Source organism: Oreochromis niloticus, linkage group LG8 (genome assembly GCF_001858045.2).
Source record: "Oreochromis niloticus isolate F11D_XX linkage group LG8, O_niloticus_UMD_NMBU, whole genome shotgun sequence".
Classification (NCBI taxonomy): Eukaryota; Metazoa; Chordata; class Actinopteri; order Cichliformes; family Cichlidae; genus Oreochromis; species Oreochromis niloticus.
Genome location: NC_031973.2, coordinates 7,316,349 through 7,341,372, shown reverse-complemented (window position 1 = coordinate 7,341,372; position 25,024 = coordinate 7,316,349). Strand labels below are relative to the sequence as shown.

The 25,024-nt window shown below is 39.6% G+C and overlaps 2 protein-coding genes across 9 annotated transcripts in view; one reads left to right on the top strand and one right to left on the bottom strand.

Moving 5' to 3' along the window:
- Positions 1–15,521, bottom strand: part of tanc2b (tetratricopeptide repeat, ankyrin repeat and coiled-coil containing 2b) — a 163,547-nt gene extending 148,026 nt beyond the window's left edge. For all 6 annotated transcript variants that reach the window (XM_025909851.1, XM_005458166.3, XM_025909853.1 and 3 more), the window contains exon 1: positions 15,046–15,521. The gene's annotated coding sequence lies outside the window, so the exon portion shown is untranslated. The remainder of the gene's footprint in view (positions 1–15,045) is intronic.
- A 4,389-nt stretch (positions 15,522–19,910) lies between these two features.
- Positions 19,911–24,922, top strand: LOC102076803 (uncharacterized). 3 transcript variants are annotated; one of them, XM_025909843.1, is made up of 10 exons: positions 19,932–20,027; positions 20,641–20,807; positions 21,184–21,242; positions 21,332–21,436; positions 21,538–21,709; positions 21,884–22,739; positions 23,279–23,460; positions 23,920–24,023; positions 24,142–24,246; positions 24,781–24,922. In XM_025909843.1, the coding sequence occupies exons 3-10, from the start codon at positions 21,201–21,203 to the stop codon at positions 24,868–24,870; spliced, it is 1,656 nt and encodes a 551-aa protein (XP_025765628.1). In that variant the 5' UTR covers positions 19,932–20,027; positions 20,641–20,807; positions 21,184–21,200; the 3' UTR covers positions 24,871–24,922. The 3 variants fall into 3 exon arrangements, with proteins under 3 accessions (XP_025765629.1, XP_005458222.1, XP_025765628.1); XM_005458165.3 differs by lacking the exon at positions 20,641–20,807 and having other exon boundaries at positions 19,912–20,027; XM_025909844.1 differs by lacking the exons at positions 20,641–20,807; positions 23,920–24,023; positions 24,781–24,922 and having other exon boundaries at positions 19,911–20,027.
- Positions 24,923–25,024: the final 102 nt, after the last annotated feature.

The window sequence follows — 25,024 nt, the reverse complement described above, 5'->3', positions numbered from 1 at the left end:
AGAAGCCACTGTTCTGTCCAATTTGAGAAACGGGTACTCAAACAAACTTGCCTGCAGCTACACGCTCAGAGAGTAGGGTCGTTTGCACCCGCTCGCATTTTCTAATTCTGAAATATCTAGGACATAAAACACATGATAACCGCCTAACATCACTTACAAATATTTAAATAAATCACCAATTAAAATGAGTAAAACCAATCAAGACAGGTGATGGAGAGAATAAGCAATGCAAACGAATATGGTGGGCTCTTTAATTACACGCTGTAGACTAATTTAGAGTAAACTTGGTACAGTTATTAATTTTATGCCCCCGACTCAGGTCACATAAGAGGCAATGAAATTCAAATTAGTTTTAGAAATAGAAACAAACAAACTTTTTAAAAAACAAAATAATTTTTTCAATCCATTATAGGTGAGATGCACGGTATCAAAGCATAGGAAGCTATTTTTGGCTGCTCCCTTGCCACTAGGGGTCCCCGCAGCAGGTAGCTCCACCTGTTTGATTTGGCAGAGTTTGATGCAGGACGCCCATCCTGACATAAACCCCACAGGGATTTGTGTCTCCGGCTGGAATCGACCCAGCGACCTTTCACTTGTCAAGCGAAAGGTCGCTGGCACCTGGAAAACTGTAGTAGCATTCAGTAAAGGTATTCAGGTTGTCCCATTTTATCACTTGTTGTTCACAAAGAGCCAATCAAGAGCTGAACCAGGAAACATATGAGCAAATCTACTCATTATATGATGTAAGTGTAATTAAATCCAAGTATAAGTAAAGCTGCAATGTTATCAAACCTTGCATAAGTATAGCAGAAGTATACCTGCAATGGGCATGAGGTGTTTTAAACCTCATTTTGGGCCAAAGTAACTAAAGTCTTTTCTTGGAATTAAACTTAGGGAATTCTCCCCATTCATTTAGATAGCCTTGGTCCTGTTTACATGAAATAACTGCCTGAAGAGGTTACCAAGATGGCTGCTGAATGTCTTCTGCTTCTAGAATGGCATCTTTCCAAACCTTGGTCATGTCATTAGCAAACACTGTTAGCAAACACTGTTACCGCACAGCATGCAGCCTCCTCAGCTTACATGCTGCTGTGCATAATGAACTTAATGAACACAGGACACCTGTCCACATAGCAGTTACACCAGTCCACCATCTGCATAAATTTAACCAACACTTTTCAACTTTTGCTACCACTGGTCAGGTTTCCAGAGTGTTTAAAAGACCTTGATGAATTCTAATGTAGTACAGTTGTAACAAGTCAGTCTGTGAAATTTCTTCCCTCCTAGATATTTCACGATCAGGTGCAAGCGCACAGTGGAAACATTTAGGAACCACTGATTCAGCCACATAAAGCCACTGAGGTGCATAAAAGTCGCCAACGCTGTTGACTCAATTAGTGCAGAGTTCCAAACCGGCTCTCGGTGTTGCCAGAGAGCTCTTGTAGGTGCAACGTGCAGGTGATTTATAGGTACAAAAATCCAACATGACCACATAGGCTTTGTATCCAAAAGTACTTAATCACCTGCTCTCACCCACATACTGCAAAAATAAAAAGCATCAGAGACGATGCTGCTGCCTACTGCAAGTCAGGCCCATTAGTCTTTTATCTACAACTTCTAACATAAATCTACTCTCATCAGAAGACAACAAGGCATTTCCCCTGAAATGGATGTGTAAGTGCAGCACAGTTGCTTTTCCCCCCATTACTTTTCCAAGACCAAAATGCAATTTCTAAAGTGACAGTCTGGCCTTTAATCCTAAACTGGCGCAGCACTCTTTCCAACACTCACCTTCTTCAGCATCCTTTAAGCACAGATGACCTTTATTCCCAGGCCCAAAATGAGAAATGGTGCCTCTTGTGTCGAGATTTCAGCTCATTAAAACATGTTGCTAATGCTGCCTTGTGGGGAGCCATCAGAGAGAGGCTTAAAAGCACTTTATGCCATCCAAGCACAAAGGTTTTGGACTGCTTTGTCAGAAGAGCCAAAACTAGATATACAAGTATAAGCTGTAAAACAACACAAACACCTCCAGCACCTACTTAAGAAATCAGCTGCTTATGTGCTTAACATTTTATCACAGGAAACAAAAATAGAACATCTGAACAGCAGCTCGGCAGGTGTGCTGCGCTTTGAGTTGGAGGTACATGCTCGAATGACAATGTTTCATGCCTTTATCGAATCACGCTGAATTAAGAGACATCAAGTTTAAAACGCTACTAACCTCCTAAACAAACACATGCCATCTGCTGGTCTACACTCAGCAAAGCTTGAAAAGTCTGCAACAGCTATTTTAAGCTTCATCTTATGCAGCGTTAATCAAGATGAATGAAACGTTTAAGCAAACACAGTCTGTAAGCCGTCCTGGCAGAAGAGCTGGAGCCTCCACAGCATGGCGAATGGGATATGGTTAGGCAGCTGGCTTAAAGCATTGCCCAGGATTAGCCCCTTTCTTAGAATTCATCTCATTACTGCAGTTACATCTCATAAAAGGGTGGGACATGAAGAAATATTACTCAGTTGCTAATATTGCAGCTAAAGTAGAGCCCCCTGTGAAATATGTTTCCGCCTCTCTTTTTATATCTAGACACCAGGAAGCATGAAGATTGACAGTCCAAAGCAAGAACATGAATGAGCAGAGTTACTGTTAATTTTCTCAGCTTTTAATGGCTCTCCAGCCTGAAAATAAACATGAAAAAGCACAGTATATAGAATATGTGACTCACAGGAAACACTGACCGTGTCACTAGCCAACTACTGTGTCGTTACCTCTGTGACTCCACGTTAAAAATGTATGCTTCAAGGCCTTCTGTGTCTAGTTGGCTTAATGAAGACAAGACATAATATAGTTTCCTTGGAACTGGCATTAACACTCTGTGGGGTTTTCAGCTGGATATCAATTAGAGGCTCATTAGACGTTTAGAGACGGCAGTCTCTCTGGCTTCCTGTCGCCCACTGTGAAAGTAGCTGACCCTAACCTTGAGGGAAGGCTGGTTCCCTGTGTCCTTTCAGCCCTGGATAAAGAGCCATCAAGGAACTGCGTAAGACATGCTTCCTTTAAACCTTGCCAATCAGAAATCACATTGCTTAAAATTAGAAACATGTGGCTGTGAGACGTAAATGGGAAAAGCAACGATTTCGCTTGTCCAAACAACATGAATCAACTAGTTAGGCTATCGTATATTCTACAGACATCTAATAACTGATCATAAGGCCCAATATTTATGTGATATCAGGATTAGCATATCCGCTTATCCACTTTGTTAGTACAGTTTCGGCTGCTCAGGAACAAAATAGTAATAGTCTTGTCGATCACATGACACCGACTCAGTGCAAATAGACATGGTCAAGATAATCTAAGGAAGTTCAAACCAAGCATCAGAATGAGGAAGAAAGGTAATTTGACTGACTTTGAACGTGGAGTTGGTGCCAGATGGGCTAACAGAGAAAATATCAAGAGAGTGGCAGACCTCTGGGTCTGCCTTGTTGATGCCAGAGGTCAGCATGCAGTGCTACAGATTGTTGAGAGTGTTGCGATGCAAAGTGTTCGATGCAAAGAGAAATGCATTTAGTGCAGTCTGCGCGCTGTGTATTTGCATGTTCACTCATCCAGGCACATGCAGCTTCTCTTTATCCATGTGTAGTTTGGGGCAGAGGTGATGTGGAGTATTTTTAGACACACTCAGGGGGGACTGTGTGTCCTGACTGCTAACACAATGAGCCCTCATGCCTGAACAAGGACATATTTTGGAGACTGGAGGCTAAAGCAGCAGACCACTCCCCTACCTTGAAAACAAGCCACTTTTTATTAAAATGAGCTCCAACGCTCTAGAGAAGTCATTTATTGGTTAACTCACAATATTTAGCTTTATCACACAAGCACAGATTCTTGAAATACAAAGTTAGATTAGCTTGCATTCTCCTTACATTACTCTAAGTCTTAAAAAGAATACAGAGTGGTAGAAGCATGCGCCAGTAGAGCCAGAGCTGAGACTTTTCATTGCAAAGGACAAGCCCATGCAGCTGCAGGGATTGTGGTCAGTAAACTAACATTTGCATGAACTGAGAAAAAATCTTTTTTGATCTGCAGGCGCTTTCCTTTCTCAAATTCATGTACACAAAGTGTGCGTGGCTTAACCATGTTGGGCTCAGTAAAATACAATAGTTTAGCTTAAAGGAGTCTTAAAAATAGCCTGCACGCTGTGCCACGTAGCATTACAGGGCTCCACACTGACAGTAAGCAGAGAAAGGGCCACTTCACTTAGCTACGAGTCCTTCAATCAACAGTTGCTGCTTGAAGGCAGTGCATTCAATATACTCAGTCAAGCATTATGTCTACAAAATTGCTTCTTTTGAAAACTTATACTGTACTTTAACATTTTTTTATGCAGTTATTGCAAAAGAAATCTGTACAAGTTCAAACTACTACCTTGAAATGCTTTTGTGGGGTTTTAGTTTCCAGCGCCAGCCTTCCTGTGTACTCAATTAAAGCTCAAACAGATACATTTTTATTCTACTTGTACTTAGTAACATGCCATGACCACAAGTTCAGCCTCCTTTATTTACTGGAATTTAAACTTTCTTGCATCATTCACCTTTTTCACCATCAAGTGCCATATATTTCAAGTGACGACGATGATCACAATGATTTATCCCACTATAACCTGTAGATGATAAAGATACTAAAAATTACTATTGGATTACTGGAACAGCATCAATATCACGATGTCCCATCATAGGCAGCAAGAGCCCGGAATGTCTGCAAGCGATCAGCAGTTAAGCTGGGCACACACTGGAAGCAATTTGATATTTGCACATCACTCTGAAGCTCAAGGCTGGTCACTCGTGGACATTCCCGTCTCCGGTTGCCGGGTAATCCTCTAATGTATTTGCTACCAGGATATTTATCAATCTCACCGCAACAGTTATTTTGCTTGTAGTCACAGAATGTCATTTACTTATATGCTTTCTGATTGCCACATTGCTGCAAATCACTTCCAGTATGTACTTGACTTTAATTTTCTTTTTTTCCCTGTAATACTGAAAACGGTATGAAGTATTTTCCTGGGTATCAGTAACAAGTTTGACATTCAAGTATCATGGAAGCCCCACTTACTTCACGCAAGTCGATGGATCTCAGTTGAGCAGATAAAACTACCTTGTTCTTTTTTCTTTTTAAAACTTATGTACATTTTTTCAAGCTGCATGTAATCTATTTTTAATCAACTTAAGCCAGGTGGGCCTCGGGGTTTGTGATACACTAGCAAAAATATCTTTTTTGGCACTCTTTGATGCCGCATAGAGAAAAAAAAAATCATTAGGGATTTGTTTTGATCTCGCATTCTGCAATTGTTCTAATCACTGTTGATTATATATTGGTCAAAAATATTCAATAAATCTCTATTTATAACTGGAAAGAATATGGGGGAAGAAAAATGAATGGTACACAGGCCTCCACAGAGACCAATGTGTAAAGAAATTCATAAGCATCTTTTTTCCCCCCAGGCTCCATCGCTCTACCGGGTTTCATAAAAATTGTCGAGGCAATTTTTGCTTAATCTGACAGTAAAAATAGACGAATCCCACTGAATGTACACCTTGTGTCATTCAATTTTATATTGAATCAGACTGTAGGACAGTGAGAGAAACCCAGAAGCTAGACTGGAAACCTGAAGACTTGTTTACTGGAAAGAAATGATAGGGATTTGGTGACACAAACTGGGCAAACCAGAAAATACAATACAATAGCCTACTCACTGCTGATAAGAAACTAATGTCATCAACTCACAGGAATGTGTAAATACTCAAAATATCCATGGTAAACCAACTGATTTAGCACGCCAGAGGTCAGGGTTCAGCAACTTAATCTCATTCTTGAGAGATTTAAGGTCACATGAAATGCTTTGAGAATAAACGTCCACTATTGTCCTTTAAACAGGGGTTGACAAAATCGTCTAAATACTACTAAAGTTAGAGCAGTTCAGATTAGGGCTAAAGTGCAGTAGAATGTGGTCAGAAGCCAAATCAAAGTCCAAAACATTCTGGGACTCAACCTATAAAAATGTGCCTGGAAGCACCCCTTTAAGGTCATTTTGTGCCTTCTGAAGCAACTCTAGTGCTCCGATTCATCCGCCCAACAAGGTCTACCACTTCCTCTTGGGTCTATGTTCTGATCTGCTAAGATAATCTTCAATTTTAAAGTTTGATGTTTGACACAGATGTTGATATTTACTTTCTGGACAAGCTTGAGGTCCGCGTTGTGCAGATGTACATGTGGTAAGAAAGAGACTTCCATGGACAGTAGCAGGACATGCAAAAATGGAAGACATGCAGAGGTGCACAGGAAGTTGATCTTTAAGTGGAGACCAACTGCATTTAAATAAGGATGCTTTCCTTATTAGTCGTGCTTTCGGATGTATGATAAGCACTGACATGAAAGATCTTTGTCAGAGCATAAAAAAAGATGCTTTTGTAGTTGTCAAGCACAGCAGTTCCACCATGTTAAACACTCGTCACACGTAGCAGAGTATGAACACAGCTGAGCAGACAGTGGTGCAGCGTCACCATGGCAAAAAACAATGGCATTTTCCCTTTCACTACAACCTTAACCACCTGTATGTGGACATATGTATTTATACAACATATATAACAATTAGAAAATTAGTATCTGTATCAAGATTGAGATGGGTCTGCACCCTAATGGCAGGGTTCTGGTTGGTCTGTATTTTCTCCAGCCACTGCAAATCTTCTTCTTACTGTATTTTATTCATTGTAGTTCCTAAATACAAAGGGTATCATTGACAACAATTCTGTCTCCGGACTCTCAACAATGCTACTTTTCATAAAAATCCTATTCTCTACACTCCTACTCTTATCGTCACACCCTGCTTTAGCACACAAAGCAAGTGAAGGCAGCTGTATTAACAACAAGGAGCCCACTATGTTCTACAGACACAAAAATGCCTGGAAAATTATAATGAACTTAACCCATTAATGGCTCTTCTCATCACAAAGCTGAGGCACATCTCCCCACACAGAACAACACTGGAGCTATTTAGATTCGACAGAGCACTAGTGTTTCTTTGACAACCTCACACCAGCCCACATATCACAACACAAAGCCTTGGCAGCTGCATTGTCAATGTACAAACATTAAGTAGGTGACATGGCGCTCACCCCTATTTGTCTTGTTTTGAACCCCGCGATGGATGGCAAAGACCCCCGTGATCGTCTAACAGTTACGCAAGCTGCTGTCAGTGACGAACTCAAGGTAGAGGAGTTACAACACCTGGATGATGATGTGTTTGGCGTGTGTGCACAGAAGGTGACAGAGTGAAGACACTAAAACTAAACATCTTTGGAGTGAGGGGCTAGAGGTCACAGGTTGCTCCTGACAACATTTAAAAGTCGAAGCTGCTGGCATTATGCTGTAGCTGTTGTTCCAGCTATGAGACAAGGCTTTCAAGCCTGATAAATACTCTGTCATTCATCTGCCATCAGCAGCTGGGGCTGACTCAAGCAGCTGCTTAATAGGCTAACAGGGATCTTTGGTTCCCAGGAGGAAGTTTGAGTGGCAGACTGATTGGATACAGCCACACATCCAATCTTTGTTATCTAGAAGCCTGACCATCTTGGCAGAATCAGGTAATGTAACGTAATCTAAGAGGTAGCAGACATAAAAGAATGCATGTGCTTCTTAAGCTTGACCAGTAAGAAATGATTAACTTGATTTCATTAAGGCTGCAATGCAGAAATAAGCTCAAAGACTCCAGTCACAGCAGCAACTGCCAGTATGATATATATCTGTGCAAACTACAGGGAGAGCAGCAGAAATGACTTCCCACACATCCCAGCACAGGCTTCTGGTCTTGGGCCATATTCATTCTAATACATCACTCTGAACAGGTTGTTACAAGTCAGCATCTTTCAGACTTTAAAGGCCATTTACAGACACTTCTCTACATTAACACTGAGCCGCCAAAACACCAGAACAACACTGAAATTCTTCTGCAGGAAATTTACTGGCACCCACGAGGCTTTCCACTACGTCCAAATTGTTTTAATTTACTGTTTACGCTGCAAACACAGTGTGCCAACAAGCCAATTCTCATTATGATGATGACTGTGATTATTAGAAGTAGTTAGCTCTGATGTTTGGCTCCCATCGGTAGATGCTTTGCCCACACAGACTGTGACCTCGACATAGGATTATTTGTGCATTTATTATTTACTTAATTTTTTTCAAGTAAGTCAACAACGAAAAAGGATGTAGGCTTTGGTAGGGAAACAAAGAAAACAGTAGAAGAGGGTATGAATATTTAACTCCACAAGCAGCCATTTATCCCCATTATCTGTACTTATTTAAAACAGCAAATGTTGTCATACACCTTCTCTTCTGAGACGTGCATAGTTACCACACTGCTATAAGTGTATGGTAAAAATCAACTCATGCAAATAAACAAATTCTCCCTTTAGATGTGCAAAATACAACGTTGAAAGCTGAATATGCATTGCATCAGTATTTATTGATTTATTGTTACGAAACCATAACCGATTGCATCCACTGCAGAAAAAAGCACTTCGATCCAGCTGTATTTTTGGTTTTGGCGGGCTGGAAGAGCAATGAGTGAAAAACATGTTTGAGAAATACAAACAGCCTTACAAGCACCGTTCTTTGAATCTATTCTGTTTTGACTGTTATGAAACTCTAGACCTGTTTTAATACAAAATACATTTCCCAAAATACTTCCACGCTGCTGTTGTGGTTTTGCTGAAATAGTTCTTCTGCAGTAACAAAGCCACAGAAATCGACTGTATGCCGTTTGTGGCTATTTGTGACAAATAAGAGCGCAGAAGTGCTTGATCTTTGACTGCAGCACTGTTAAATTACAATAAAGTAGCAGCATTCAACCGATATGTACAACAACATCATCTTACTGCTGTATATAATAATTTACTTTTATTGTTCTTAAAGGTGCTTTGTTACCACTGTACTATTTTTTTAGTGTTGTAAATTACAATAAAGTATAAAAGTAACTATTACTATAATTTTTTTTGACTAATAATCTCTTACGTAAACTGTTATTTGCACATTTTTACTGTAAATTTCTAACTTAAAGCTGTAAATTTTGTAGTAACCTCTAAATTTGTATATCTTACTGTAAACCTACTGTCATTTAATGGTCGGGCACTGCAGCTACAAGCATTTCACCTCATGTCATACTGTGTATGCTTGTCTGTGTGACAAATAAAATTTGAATTTTAAAATATAACTGCGTGTCTTTGTGTATGTACTTTGGAGTCTGTTTCTTTTCTTTCTTTACACGATATCAAATCTGTCAGAACCCCCCTTCTCTTTGCGCCGCGTGTTTATGGGAATGCTGTTGTGATCAATGTTTTAACAACGACACTGACGATGAACGCAGAGCTGTTTAATCGCTCCTGTACCCCACTGCTAGCTAACTCTTGACGCTGTTCTCAGACACAAGAACACAGAAAGCATTACATATCCAACCGGTCCAGATTGTAAATAACTGAAATACCTGTCACAACATTTCTGCTGTTCTTCTCTTCTTGTATAAAGTCCTCAAAGACAAGCCATTATAGTAACATATTATCCCAACGAAGCACTTCACTGTCAGACTACAGGCGTACTTAAGGTTCCTAGAGTTTCCAAATATAGCCTTCAGCTTCTGTGGAAACAGCTCCCAGTTTGGATTCAGGGAAATAGGGATGTCACCAGAGCACTTTCAGAAAATTCTGAATGTAACAGTACTTGTTTTGCTTTAGGACCACAGACACTTTGTGTTGAAAGACACCAAGTTAGCACCATCCCTTGGTTCCCTTCTGATGTGGTTAGAGTCAGGCTGAGCACTTTTCACTCCTGATGCTATAGTATGCAACTATTTTTGTCTATGTGCTCCCATTCCCCTTAATTGAACACTTATATATTCATGATTGGAACATTTACATTTCTTTTTTTATCCTTGGCAAAAACAAAAACGGTACAACAATAGTAAAAATGTACCGAGCTTTGCTGATGCATTCCTCCTTAAAGGTGTCTGTATTTACCGTATTCAACTGTATTCACAAAGAACAGTACGTTATACAATTTCCTGCCTTTTTATAGCAAATTGTTACAGTGTAGGTGAGAAACAGAGTCAAATTATCCTCATTGGAACTCAATTAATGTCACTGACTCCCAGCAAAAGAACAGACAAAAGGAGTCCAACAGCTAGGCGCAGCACTATTTTTCCTGACAGAAAAGCAGAAAGCCCAAGATGAAACAGCCTGGCTTACCTCACAGACTGGTCACTAACAAGGAAGAACAAAGTGCTAAGGAGACGCCTTTTCTGCATCATTATTACATAATCAAAGGGTCACACTGAAATGAGGGACATGCCCGAGGAGAATCCGTCCCTTGTTCAGTGCACCGTCGTTCCTTCCAAATGAGCCAATTTCATAGTGTTTTACCAACTATCTGGAATATCTTTATCCACAGAGACACCGAGGCTGTTTTTTGTGGGTATAAAGTCAAGTCAGTTTTACTTACATTACTCATAGTCGCAAATTACCCTTGAGGGGCTCAAATGCAATGCAACACCCTGAATTTGAATAAAGAAGAAACCTTGTTAGAGGGGAAAAGAAGAAGACTGAACAGACGGTTACAGATTAGCCCAAAGAATACACATTATGGACAGTAATGTGTATAATGCTCTCACTGTGGTTTGCTTTGCCTTGCATTTCTAATATGATTTTCTTGTCCACTCTTGGGGCATAAATTGAGTTACTGGCTAAGAAGGAAATAAATTATAGCCAAAATATCAATTTTAATTCCCTTCACACTACATTTTCCCCAAACTGATGATCACGCTATTTATCCTACAGTACACAAATAAATGGCAGTGTACCTAAAACTAAAAGGCCAAGCAATTTTTTCCCAAAAGGCTTTCCGGGTTTCCTTGACTGCTTTTCCTGATTACAGCAGCATAAAGAGTGCCATTTTTCCTCACAGCTCAGGGAAATGAATCAAAACATCCCGGAGAACGATACCTTTACTCCCCATACAGGAAACAATCTCACATTTTCAGGGCTGATAAGACTCGGAGAGCAACACCCAGTAGTGTCTGGCTTGCTCGTGGATGCACATCAAAAGAGCCGTTTTACCTCATTAAACAACAGACCTTTTCATATCTGAAAGCACAGTCGAACATTCTCAGGCGGTTAGAAGCCTCTTAATTAACTCCAGCTTCTTTTAAAGTCAGGAGTTAGTCAGATGTCTATACATTACTAAATCGTAAAATAAAGAAAAGCTGTACTTGTGCAGGGGGTGCTCTGAACTAATGTTTTCTACATTCAGTGTAATATTTCATGAAGAAGCACTGCTTGGCCTTGTACCCACTTTGCCTCAATCTGAATCATCTTCTCCCGATTTAAACAGTGATTTTCTACATTTTCCAAGACTGACTTTCACTGACCCACAGAATACAAATGTGCTCAAGCATTTCAGCCCAGGGATTAGGTGAAAAGATCGATAATCGCACTTCTACTAGAAAGAGGCTTTCTGGTTAAGAAGAAGTCAATTTCACCTCCTCTGTAAAAATGTCCCACAGCTGAATTACATTAAAATGCATTGAGACTAGAGTCAATAGGGGAAAAAAAGGAATTTGTTTGACTGAGCTGTCCATCAAATTAAACTAAAATAATGTATTATTTGTCCAAGCCCTACAATAGAGTCTGATATGACACCCCAATGACAAGGACAAGATCCTTAAAAAAGGACTTATTATTTGAGCCTGACTTATTATATATGCAAAGTAAAGTAAAAACCCGAGTTAGTCATATGTAGCCAAAGTCTGTATACAAAAGATGGCAGCAACCAAGGTGACATAACCTTTGTGCACTAATGCTTTAAAGCCTCAAGTGACTGTATTTGGATAAGAGAGTGGAGTCCCAAGTTATTAGTAGATACTACAGCACAGATACAACAACACTATTGTAAAACTGAAATTCCATAAAGAGGAGATACGGCACTCAAAGAATCCTTAAAAAAATATCTCATCTGAAAGGTGTTTGTCCCACTCGAACCACCAAAACAGCCAATCAAAAGCCCAAATGGGCTTAACCAATCATCTTGTTGTACTAACGGACTGAGCAATCAAAGCAGCTGTAATGTTGTAAAGCTGTGCACGTGTGTAGTAAAAGCAATAACTGCAGGAAAACTCAAACCATATAAACGTCATCATAGGGTAAAGTCTTCTGAGGCAGTTTTTATTGTGTTTGACAAGCAATACCATACATGCATTTTTATGTGCCTGAGATCATTGAAATCCATTTAGACAAGGGCTTCAAAACAGCCACATGCATGAATGTCAAGATGGCTGCTAAAGTTAGCATTCTTTAAATGATTAAAGTCACAAAATTGCATTAAAATTGGTCCAAAATGCATACTACTACTGCCCATCACCCGGGATGTGGTTGCAAACTCCATGCCCAACCCTTCTCCTTTTTCATCCGGGCTTGGGACCGGCAATGGCAGAGTCCAAAATGCATAAACTCCACAAATTCTGGATATTCAACAGGTTAATTTTAATGACTCCAAACCGTTGGCTGCTATCCACCTGTGCAGATCCACCTATCAAAGAAGCTACATGACTTAATGCAGGTTGAATTAGTGACCTATTTAAAAAATACATTCATTTTTGCTCCAATTTGAGCATTTTAACACAGAAGACTGAGGATCGGCTCATTGGTCAATCATGGAACTGCAGATTTTTTACCAATTTAATGCCGACTTTATTTTTCAGCCCTGGCAGGTGCTGCTTAGTTGAAGCGGAAAAAAGAAATCGTAGTGTGGATTTACTCCTTTTAAATTATAAGTATTTTACCATGAGAGATTGTGTTGGCATGTCGTGGTAGGACATTCAGTATAAACACATCTCTCAGATTAAATGAACCAGTGTGGAGGATTTCATCCACATACTGAAAACACTTTGTCACCCCTCTCTCCTCAAGTGTGTCGAACATATGGACACTATACAGAAACAGCAGTGCAGTATGGCAGGTTTTGTGGAAGAGGAAACTCAGCATATGTAGATATAAAGCGCTCAATTCAAGCCAACAAAACTACCATTCTTGTTTTACATACAATGAAATCACATGTTTTAACAATCCACCCTTTTGTTTTAGCCTCTATGGATAGTTAGCGCTTTATAAATAGCAGGATGTAAGCCATCTACCCAACAGATGCGCAGTGGAAGAAGGTAAACATCTCAATCAGCAACACAGGCGTTAATGTGTTTAGTGTTTTCATGAGCACATTTCTATTAAGAATTATTCACCAAGATGCAAATAAGAGGCAAACTGGGATTTTATCTTCCGTGTAAATTCAATTTCTAGCATGGCCGATTGATTAATGATACACTAAATGTGAAAATTATTAACTCTTTACAATAAATTACTTTCACTGTGCTAACAGAGTTTTAGAGGGGAGCCTCTTAGGGTTAGCTGTGATTAAGCGACATAGCACAGGTTTTATTTATGATTCTTGAGTTCAGTGAAGGACTTGAGGGCTGTTTTGTGTCAGCTTAAGGTGCAGAGAAATCGTTTTGCTACAGCAGAGCCTTTTTGTTTTGACCTTTGGCCGGTCGGTGAGGAAGAACGGAGGGACTGTGTTGGCTCGGACTGTGGAAAACCAGGCTTTGCCACTGCCCCCCCTCTGAGCAGGGAGAGATAAGCATGGAAAGACAAAAAAGTTTAGGGCTGGTGGGCTAAAAAAAGAAAAACATCATGATCTCATAATGGAAAACCTCCACACTGTGTGTGAACTCACATATGTGAGTGAGGAGCGGGGTAGCAGGAGAGAAGCAAAACTAGCGCATGTCGCTGATGTGATGAGAGAACGCTTTGAGGATGACTGTCTTTTATCTATGGTGAGTCGAGCTGACAACCAAGAACTTGAATAGCAGAGCACAGCGAGGCAGCAGTCATCTGCAGCCTCATACAAAAACCATGAGTGCTGGAACCAAATCTTACTAGTCTGCAGTCTATTTTTCTGATAAATGCTTTATCACAGCACTTCTCTGGCGCTATAAAAGCGACGCCTTGCAATTGTAAAACTGTGTGTAAACTATATGGCCTAAAAATGACATTTTCCTCCGTGAAGGCTTTTTGTCGCTTTACAGATCTTCACCGTGTTAAAATCAGAGCCGTAAAACTGTGAAACAACAAATCTGAAGTTTTCACCATCCAAAGCAGACTTACTTTCTTCCATATAAAGTGCTGAATGGTGATCATAGGGAAATAAGTGTTTTCCCCTTCCAAACAACAGGCATTACACAGATTAGCTGCCTTTGCTGAAACATACTATTACCACATAAGTCCCTGTAGAGAAGGACCAGATGTCAGATAATAGGCTGTGCTGTGAAGTAGGTGTTGGCCTGGAGCCATAGAACAAGTAAGAACAGCTTCTTCCATATATACCTCTTAGCTTTATGGACAGCCTGCTGGCTGGGTGGGCGACCGCCTTATACCTTGAGACTGTTGGAAGAAGATGCCATGTGTGTAATCTACTCTCCATACAAGATAAATATATTTGTGTAATTGAGTAGATAATAGGCCTAACTTTTAAAATCAATACACCCTGTTAAAGAGAGAGAGAGCAAGGTCTGTGGTGCCTCTCCCTGGTCTTTAACTGATAAGCCTATCAATACATTAAAGCAATAAATCATTTCATGTTAGAGGAAAACACAACAATGTGCTTCAAAGTTCTGATATTAAAGTAAATGAATCACATATGCTGCGGGGTGGGGGGCTGCTTGTTAGTGAGCACAAAGGAACAGCTAAGTCTATCTCATTAAACACTACGCTGGGTTTTTATTGGCTTACTTGAATGGCTTGGCTTTCCCTGTAAGCGGTTGAGAGGTATTGGCATTACAGGTTATAGATCGGCTGCTGCAGGAGCATGACACTTCTAAGACATTTCCATTCAAGGCATAATAAAACTTTAAAATCGCAATAGGTGCAGCTCAGAAAGGGATGGATTACCTTTTCTAGACTTGAACCTTTGTTTTTCTGACCAGCTTTGGCATCACAGTCGTTTCTTCTCTGCTGCTGCTGTTGCTCCGGTTCCCTGTCTGCCTGCTGGTGCTGCTACTGCAGCGCTCCGTGCGGCTCCTCACTCCAAATTACCAGTCTGCGCGTTTCCAGTCGCTCCGAAATAGCTTACAGAGAGTGACTCCGAAAATAACTGCACCGATCAAAGCGGCCACATTCAGTCCAAACGCAGGGTGCAGTCACAGTAGCGACACCCCTGGGTGCTCCCGGCGCAAGCTCGGTCTGCAGCAGGTAGCAGAGCCGCTTCTCGCCCACCCAGCGTGTCAAGCGTCTGGGCCATTCACAACTAAAGTCATGCGTGTCTGCGTGTATGTGTGCGTGTGGAGCAGTCAGAGACAGTCAGTGCCCAGTGCCACGCAGCGCCGCAACATGGAGCGATGCCCTGCCTACCACTGCGTCAAGTCAGCCCAATTCATCAAGTACACCACATCCGGCTGTGCCTTTCAAAGTAAAAACCCCAACGGTCTCAGGACCTCAGGAAGCGCTTAAACCAAAATTAAAATGTGCTTGGAAAATCTTCATTTGGTGTTTGTGATCAGTGCCATCTTATTATACATTAAAAAAACTTGAACCAGGCGAACAAACTGAGCACCGGAGCAACATACGGCGGGAGGGGGGGTTGAACTCAGTTCTGAATTATTTATGCTGAAAGGAGCCACTAATACCTAAATCATTCATAATTATTCAAGAGAAACAAGGTCGATGCCAATCAAACCTCCATTCATTCCCCCAGAAGACCATGGCATCTGACATTTAAAATGATAGATGGAGGGAGACGCTGGCAAGTGTCAGACATTATCCTGATCCTTTTCTTCCATCAGTCAATGAAATAACAGGTCTATCAGCCAGAGTAACAAATGGGGTAAAATTAACTCTACACAGCGCTTGATTGTGGCATAAAGCTATAAGTTAAATCGATCTAAATCTATTCAGAGCTTTAAAAAAAAAAAAAGTAAACTCAAACGCAGTGTATGCTGAAGGCATATTTTAGACAGAAAGAGAGACATTTAGTGCAACATTTAAATGTTTGGGAGATTGATTATCTTGTTTTTCTTATTTATTTATTTATTTAGTCATGTAACTGTAAAGGGCAAATAGATGGGCAAAAAAATGCATGCCTCCGGACCCTGAAAATGAATTACTAGATGGAGAGTTTGAATCATTTATATCGAATGTTTAATTTATCAACTTGAATAATTGCATTGACATTTTGAATTTGATTCACATCACATGGAATTGAATCAGTTGACTTGAATAACTTTTTTATTTTGGCCTATTCTAGTGGAGAAAACACATTTCCAACACTTGCCAGGCTTCATGGGCATGAATACATGTCACTATTTAAAATTTATCTTGTACAGTAATTAGTAAAAACAACCAAGAGAAGACTAGTACAAGTACATTTAGTACAAGTGTTAGAGAAATAAACACAAGGCTCTAGCGATGATGATGATGATGATGATGATTGTAAAGCATCTTTAAAGACTTTAAAAACAACACCTAGATGGATTTATTGTGGATTTATTTTAATCCACACAGGGTTAAAGAAAATACCTCCTTAAATTTCCCTCAACAAGTTGCACATCAGCGGGACACTTCTGGTAGCCATCAACAAGATTCAGATATAAAATTCATAATTCCAGCTGACTATTTTACCACTCTTCCTAGCAGAATTGGAAGAGTTCATTTAAACTGGCTGGGTTCCTAGTATGGATCCAACAGTTAAGCATAGTCAACACACTTTTCAGTAGGGTTGAGGTAGGGATTTTGGCAAGGTCATTCAAGAAATTTAATATTAGCTTGCACTGCCCATTAAAACCAGGTTTGATATATGCATATCCTGTTAGAACACCTAACTGTGTTCAAATTTCAGCTGTGTAGCTGGTGATAAAAGACAGATATTCTCTTTCATCTAATTGTATGGGGATAGGTTATATTTGAGGATTCCTGATACTGAATTTGCTGAATCATGGTAAATGTTTAGGCACCAGCTTGTACTTTTTCAGCATGAATTTATTGTGGGAATTCATGAACCGAGTAATTAATTAAAATACAAAATGATATATTCCAGTAACGCATTCTTATCACTTTTGCACACATATTTACTCATATCAGGCCAAATTTCTGTCTTTTTGTTGGGGAGAAATAACCCGCTGAAAATGTCACTTGCTCATTTGACTTTAGGTTCTTAGTGCAGTTTCTGCTTTTCATCACATTCAAAACATGTCACACAATCTTTGATAATTTTAATAAGCCAAAAAATCTCTGCTTTCTTATTAAGTTTGACTAAAAACAAGACGATAAGGCAACAGGTCTTATGCATTATTTAACAAACCAGCAATGACCATTGTGAATGCAAACTGAGAATCGCCTTTTATGTGGGGGGAAAAAAACAAAGCCTTGATACTGACTTACTAGTCCTTGTTTTGAGAAGTTATATTGTTCCGCTGCAGACTGAGATCATAACACCGTGTTTGTATGTGCCACTGATAATGAAGTTTACCACAAAATATTTTATGGCAGTATGAACTGAAAATATTAGTAAGTGAGTAAAACAAGACCTGCTCATGTCTGAGGTATTGCTGTCGTGTTTAATAATTTCACAAAGGGGTTTTTCTTTGCAAGAAGTCGATTTATTTTGTGTCTCAATTGGATTAATATTGTGGGGCATATTCTCGGCATCATCCCAGAAATCTGCAGTCAGGGCTAATTAAGCAGTCTTTAAGAGAGAAAGCAATCATTTTCTACCACACTTGACACTTTACAGAAAAACATGACAACATAATTTATCTCAGCTTATAAGCCATGTAACTAAACACATCCATCAGTATGCACACTAACTAACAAACATGCCAAAACAGACATTTGTACACAAAAGGTATTCTCTCCCCAAATGGTAATGAGAAATACCTGACGGGGTCCCTGGAAACTGGCTTTGGTGTGGGGGGTTTTGCCACAGTGTACTCACACAGAGTGTGATAGATGAGGTGGTCACAGATAGAGCTCCCCTCACCTCTAGAAACACATATGCTTCCACTGGCACTGAATCAAATCCTGCCAGAGCTTTCTTAATCTCTGTCTTCCCCTGGACTTTCCCGTCTGTCTGAACATAAAGAATGAAAACAGTAGAGGTGAGTGTGGAGCCCACTCCAACCCACTGCAAGAGGAGGTAAGATTAACTGGGACTAACACAGGATTGCAGAGGGATCAGCAGAGTTGTGGGGAGCCAGAGAAGGAAGAGAGTAGCTCAGTGAACCTGCTGGCCCTGGATTTCTTATGCTAATCTACTGGGGTTGTAGCTCTCTTCAAATTTGTCTGATGTTATGCCAGTGTGAGAGATCCTTTTATCAGCTGCACATGGGTTTTGTATCATAAAGGAGCCAAACCATTTTTCAAATTTGAATGTACAGCTAGGCCTATATTATAACTCACATAAAGGAAAGGAAGCTTTATTTCAACACTGCCAAAAAAAATAATATACTGGCCAAAACAATAAGTCTGAACTGCAGCTAAAATTATTTTACACCCAACAACAAAACTTCATCTTATAGTGATGAAAAAGTGTGTCCAATTGATTATTTATATCTTCACAAGTAATGGAAATCCATTAAAACTGTAAATGTTTTCATGGTAGACAAATAGACAATTTACAACTGTTGTCTCAGATGTTACATTAATAAGAATAAAACATAAACACCATCATTTGAAGCCATTAGCGTAAAGCAAGGAAAAGCTTAAGAGAATAGAAAAAGTAGCTGGAATGAAAGTTAAATCATATCACCTATAATTCAAACAATATATGACACAGAGACAACAAAAAAATAAATAAATCCTGGACTGAATGAATCATTCCGTGTTGTGTCTAGACACAGATTTAAATTCTATATTTTGTCACTTAATTACTGAGAGCCTGGTCCAAAAACACATAATGTGTGCCAATTTCTTGAGTTGAAGAAAAATAATAAAATAAAATAAAAAATGTCAACACAGTTTGACATAAAATAGTATTTTTTGCACCAACAAGGTGTTTCCCAAAGGGATATTAGCAGCAATCTCAAATTTTTTGTATATGATGTGCCGTGTGTCCTCAAAAAATCGGGGGAAACTTGACAAGTGGAGGACAAAATAAGTGGCAGGTCTAAAAAATTCTAAAAGTGGTTTCCTTAGACTGAAAATCACTAGCAATAGGTCTTATGGAGTGATGAATCTAAATGTGAAACCTTTGTTTCTAATCATCAACAAAAAAAAGGAAGTCAGAACAGAGGTGAAATATTCTGTCTGCAGCCATCTGTAAAAAATGGTGGAAGCTCTGTCACATGTGAAAACAAATATATGAGCTGTTTATTCCATTTAATCTAAAATTGTTGAATATTGGCTTTGCAACAACTCTTTGAACTTGTCTTGCTAAAACTTTAATTTGATTATAACCAAAGACAAACTTGCCAATAAGTAGCCATCCTGGTCATATTTTCAGGCAGTTATTTTAAAATTATCTTAAATTCAGGAGTCAAATCGGATTTTCTTTTCAAAGAAAGGTTGCTGACACTGCTCCAAAGCAGTTAGCCTATACTTGTACTGTCATCTTGGCTTGGACCAAGGAATTCTCTTTGTCTAAAATGACATTACATCCAGCCAGAGAGAAGCGCTTAAAGAATCCTTTATCTTTTAGTGATTTTGATCAGATTTGACCGTCGTGTCCACATATGCAGGTTTTATTTCCCGTAGAGCGCTAAAATTAATTTTTTTCTAAATCATACATCAAACTCCCTGCACTGTCTAGAAACACGTGGTTAGAACTGGACACCAGCCACTGTGCAACTGCTGATTCTGGTTTCTGTGGAAACGTATATCATTTGGACAAAAACGCAGTGGTGGATGTAATGTGCGCAAAGTGGTCATTATCCGAGTAAAAAGTAAGTCAAAAAAGTGTCATACATGTAATGTTTTATAATACTGTAGCTATATTTAACGTATGGGAATGAAAAAGTTTGAAATGTACCTTTTGAAAATGTATTTATAAAGTTTTAAAATTTTCGTATTGCGCTTTGAAACTACGCCATTTTTAAAAATGTACTGTCTGTTTTTTGGTGATGGTGATACTTTGTGAATAAGTGCAGGCCTGAGGTAATTATTAACGTATTACTTATTAAATAAAATTATTAAACATAATTTGTAAATCCAAGTTCATTTGTAATGTTAAACTTTAGTGTGATTACAAAACAATTTTGAAAAATAACTTTGGAGTTTTGAAGTGCACATTGAGTGGAAAAATAGTTTCTTAGGGATACTTGTTCAAATGTTTGGTAACACAAATGTCTAGTTAGCCAATCAGAATCACGGCAGCTCAATGCGTTTATGCAAGCAAACGCAGTCAAGATGAACTGCTGAATTTCAAACTGAGCATCAGAAGGAGGACAGTGTACACAACTTTTGATGGCTTCCTCCAGCAGGACATTGGACCATGTAACAAAGCTTAAATATTTCAAACTGGTTTCTCAAACATGATAATGAGTTCACTGTACTCAGATGACCACCACAGTCACAACATCCCAATCCAAGATGATCTTTGGAATGTGGTGGAATGGGAGATTCATCTTATGGACGTGTATCTGAAAAACCTTGAATCTGTGCTGAGAAGAATTAAGGGAACTCTGAGGGCAAACAAGGTGTAACAGATGAAGTGTGTAGCGAAGGTATTTTACTCTCATAAAATAAACCTGCTTTTGATGTCCAACTTATTTACTTGCTCTTAAAATCTAAAAATACAAATGATTTCTATTTCTAAGAATTCCTATTCAGACTCCTTTCAGACAGGCTATTTATTTAAAATAAATAGCAGATAATTTGTGTCAGGTTTAACTTCTGGAAGTTTTGTGTGTAACTAGTTTCTGTAAAATTTTTAAGCAGAGAGAGTGAGTAAGAATTCATGGTATTGAACTGTTTTCAGCACAGACATTATGTCATGCTATGGCCTTGTTTTCTATAATAATAACTGAGACCTGATTGTATCTTTAAATGTTCAGACTGGCTTTTATGCTATTTCTCACTGTCATTGCCTTTGTGTTGCAGGGAACAAGTTGTCAGTAATGCTGCCCTCTTGGTGGAAACATTTACAGATTGAGAGCATGGTACAGAAAGATGTACACGACACAAAAAGTCACACAGACATGCTGTATATTCTTCCTTCTCATCCACTGTATTGAATCTGTTTTATCAGAATCGCTATCAATGGTGGAGTCAGGAGACAAAAGCAAATATTTCGGGCGTGCCGAATGTTTTCACACAGTTGCACTCAGTGTCAGCTGCAAGGGAAGCCCCGAAGGTAAGAACATTTTCAAAACAGGAACATCCGATATCCCTCTTGAGTAGCTCAGCTTTCCAACAGTCTCACTCTCCAGCAACCTCTCTGTTTGCCACCTGTAGTTGGCCCCCCACAGCTTTGGGAAGTGTGCTTCATCTGAGCCAGAGAACCCTCTGAACAAAGCCTCAGTGTCCCGCCGTCAAGCTTTTTCCAGCGTAACCCAGAGCATGAGTGCAGAGCTGGCAGTGACTTCAAAGATGCCCCACTGTGGAAAGCCCCCACTGGCGTCCAGATGTAAGTTTTCTAGGATGCATTTTGTGCTGCAGGTTGTAGCAGGACCTGGACCAGTTTCTAACTACCCTGTGTTTTATTTATTTATTTTATAATATTAGTTGTTATTTGATATCCAGAATGTTTTCATTCCAAACCAATATGTTTAATTTCTTCTCCTTTCTCACCATAATACAGTACACCATGTCCCGTATCACATCAAGCACAGGTCTGAGCTTGTGAAAGGTGCTGTATTAAATGGATCTACCCACAGGGAAGCATGTAAACAAATACAAAGCCAAGACATCCTGAAGAGCAGGAACAATATGAACCACCTTTTCAACAGAACAAGCTACGGGCACATTGCAGAGTTTGAGCTCCCCTCCAGGGCTGAGACTCTGGACAACTTCCAGGGAGACACCATCACTGTCCTACATCGCCACATATTGGATGTATTGTCCGGTGAATCTGAGGAGGCAGATGGTAGCTTAACAGACTCCTGGCAGCACACACGTAGGAAGAGTGATTTGATCACCTTTTCGAGAACAGCACGTCAGTCAAGTTCAGTCTCCGCTGGCTGCTCTCACAGCCTACAGAGACAGCAGTCTTTCAGGTCACAGTTAAGTATGTCAGCAGTCCCGAGTGGAGCTCCTCTTAGCAGTGATGGATGCAGTGTCACTCCTCTGCTGAAACAAAGAAGGTCACCTGTTGTGATGCCGACACCATCTGGCAAAGTCAACACGGGCTTTTCAGCTTGTACTCAGGGGACAAAGCAATGTCCTCCCTCCTTACTCAGCTCGGGCCTCTCTGAAAGGCAGACCTGTGTGGGCAACATGGAGGATGGCACTTTCCAGAATAGAACCAGCAATGCCAACACACTGCGGTCTCGTAATAAAAGCCGAGGTCCATATACCTCTAAAACCTCCATTATGATGACAGCCTGTGAAAGTGAAGCGCTTCCACAGAAGCAAGAGTGCCAAGGGGCTGCTGCAGCTGAAGTGCCCCCATCTCCAAAAGACTGCGATGGACAGATGTTATCCAGATTCAAACGGAGGTGAATTACTTTTACAAACACATTAGGTGATCTACAACCAAATTTTAGGTAATCTTGCAAGATTTTTTAATTGTTAATGTGTCTGTTTTTGGAATACACTGATTAGCAGTTACTTTATTGAAAACTTAGAGAACTTTTTCAGCTCCACCACTAGAGGAGCTTTTAATGATTCACACTTCAAAACATTTCTTTAAATTTTATACTTGACCTTGTTGGAGCCCCTTTAGTTCATGCCATGTGTAAAACAGGACATTTTAACTTCTTTGCCCTGCCTTTGAGCAGGTTTTCTGTTTTTTGGCTGCTCTTTATGGACTCAAGGTTTCAGACTAGCATTCAGAGCAGTCCTAATCATGCGATTATGGCCACCAGAGGTTACTTGCACATTTAGTGATTTAAATATTCAAAACTCTGGCCATTGTTAAAATGAGGTTCCACTATATATAACAGTAAATGTATGAGAGTATATGGAGTCAAACATAACTGGTTCCTATTTAGACATATTGTCTAATGTGAATTATATCATCTCCTACTACCTGTAGGATATTAGAGGAGCCATTACAGGACAATGAGGAGGAAAAAGGGAAAGACCAGTGTCGGATCTGCTACAGCAGTGACGCGTCACCGAACAACCCATTGTTGTCACCCTGCCTGTGTTCAGGAAGTCTGCTCTTCATACACTTGGAGTGCCTGAAAACATGGATCAAGGCCAAAATCCACTCAGGTTGGTAGGCAGCTAAAATTGAGAAGCTGAATTTTCTATATGAATGGTAAAATTTGCCATTTCAACATGCTATTTTTTTTAGCAAAAAAAGTTCTTTCATATTATCCTATTACCTGTATTATTGATTAGAACAAAATTAAATAATGTTCTCTACTTAAAGAGGAATAACAATATAAAAACAGCAATGCAGCCCTGGCAAGACCTCCTACACTGGAGTCCATTTGTCATCCTACAAGAAAACACATGCTTGTAATGTCTTCAGTGCAATAATCTGATTGATGTTCCTTTTTTTCGCCTGACTGGACCTCTTAATTAATCATTCTATGGTTCAGGCCAGTTTTAACCACGAAGATAATGTTGCTGTTTCCACTGTGTCTGCTGGGTATAGCCTGCAAAAGAAAAAGCTATACAGTGGTATTATGGTCGATATGCTTAGTCACACTGTGTGTGTATTTCCAGGGTTATCTTTCCGTGCTGTCCAAAGATGTGAAATTTGTAAGGGGAGGGTAGTCGTGGACCCAAACGTGTTTGACTTGAAGGACTGTTACACGAGAATTCGGCAGGTAAACTGAGACAGAAACAGTGAAGCGGCAAAATTAACAAAAAAAAAAAAAAAAAAGCTTTTGAAAAATTATAACTATAATTACATGACTGCACTTTGTCCTTCCCCATCTGTTACAGGATGATGGCATCACTGGACGCTCTGATGTGTCAGATATAGTGGATATCATGATCATCTCAGGAACTGTACTGTATCTATCCACATTTAACTCCCAGTTGCCCTGGGTAACTATACAATCTTAATGTTTTATTTTTCATTTGCTTTATTTATGTTTTTGCATAAAACGGATGTGTCATGGTCCTAATACTGTCTCTGTTTTGCTGTGCCACTTTGTGGTTCTAGCTTTTCCTAATTTCTGGTGCCTTGTGTTGTCCGACTGCCTCTGTCTTCATGTTAAGTGTTAGTTTTCACATTTCGGTGCAAGTTATTTCTCTTTGTTTTGTCCTGGTTTCCTCTGATGGTTTGTGTTCTTGTGTGTTTTGGGGGTTGTCTCCACTTGTGCCCTTTTGCTACCTGGGTCATGTTTTGTAATTCACCCTCTATTTAAATAATCGTCCCATCATCTTTGGTCCTTTGTTTTCCTTCCTGTTTTTGTTTTACTCTGCATTTTTGTTTTTCATCTGCCTTTTCATTTACTACACACAAGAAGATGTTTGTTTCATCCCAAAGCATAATTATCTTTGTACCAGTCAATGTAAACACATTTGAAGATTCTGGGTTCTCTCTACGGCAACTCAGTTTTTCATTTCTTTCTGCAGATGCGATGGATGTTCATTCCCTGCATGTTTGCCTGCCTAATGACAAGAAGAAAGATGAGGAGGAACCTTCAAATGTTAATGGACACTTGATCCCCAGCTCAAATCCAGATTTGAGTGTTATAATAAATTGCAGTGCATCAAATTTAAGCGAGTGGATAAGTGTCAGCAGCTATAGTAAGGCTGTAACAGTATTTGAAACTAAATCAATTGTATTTCCACAGCTCTAATATCTTTTTATTTATTT

Coding starts and splice junctions, on each gene's coding strand:
- LOC102076803 (XM_005458165.3), top strand. CDS start 21,201: ATGCTGCCCTCTTGGTGGAAACATTTACAGATTGAGAGCATG. Junction 21,710..21,883: donor GCCCCCACTGGCGTCCAGAT/GTAAGTTTTCTA, acceptor ACCATAATACAG/TACACCATGTCCCGTATCAC. Junction 23,461..23,919: donor CAAGGCCAAAATCCACTCAG/GTTGGTAGGCAG, acceptor GTGTATTTCCAG/GGTTATCTTTCCGTGCTGTC.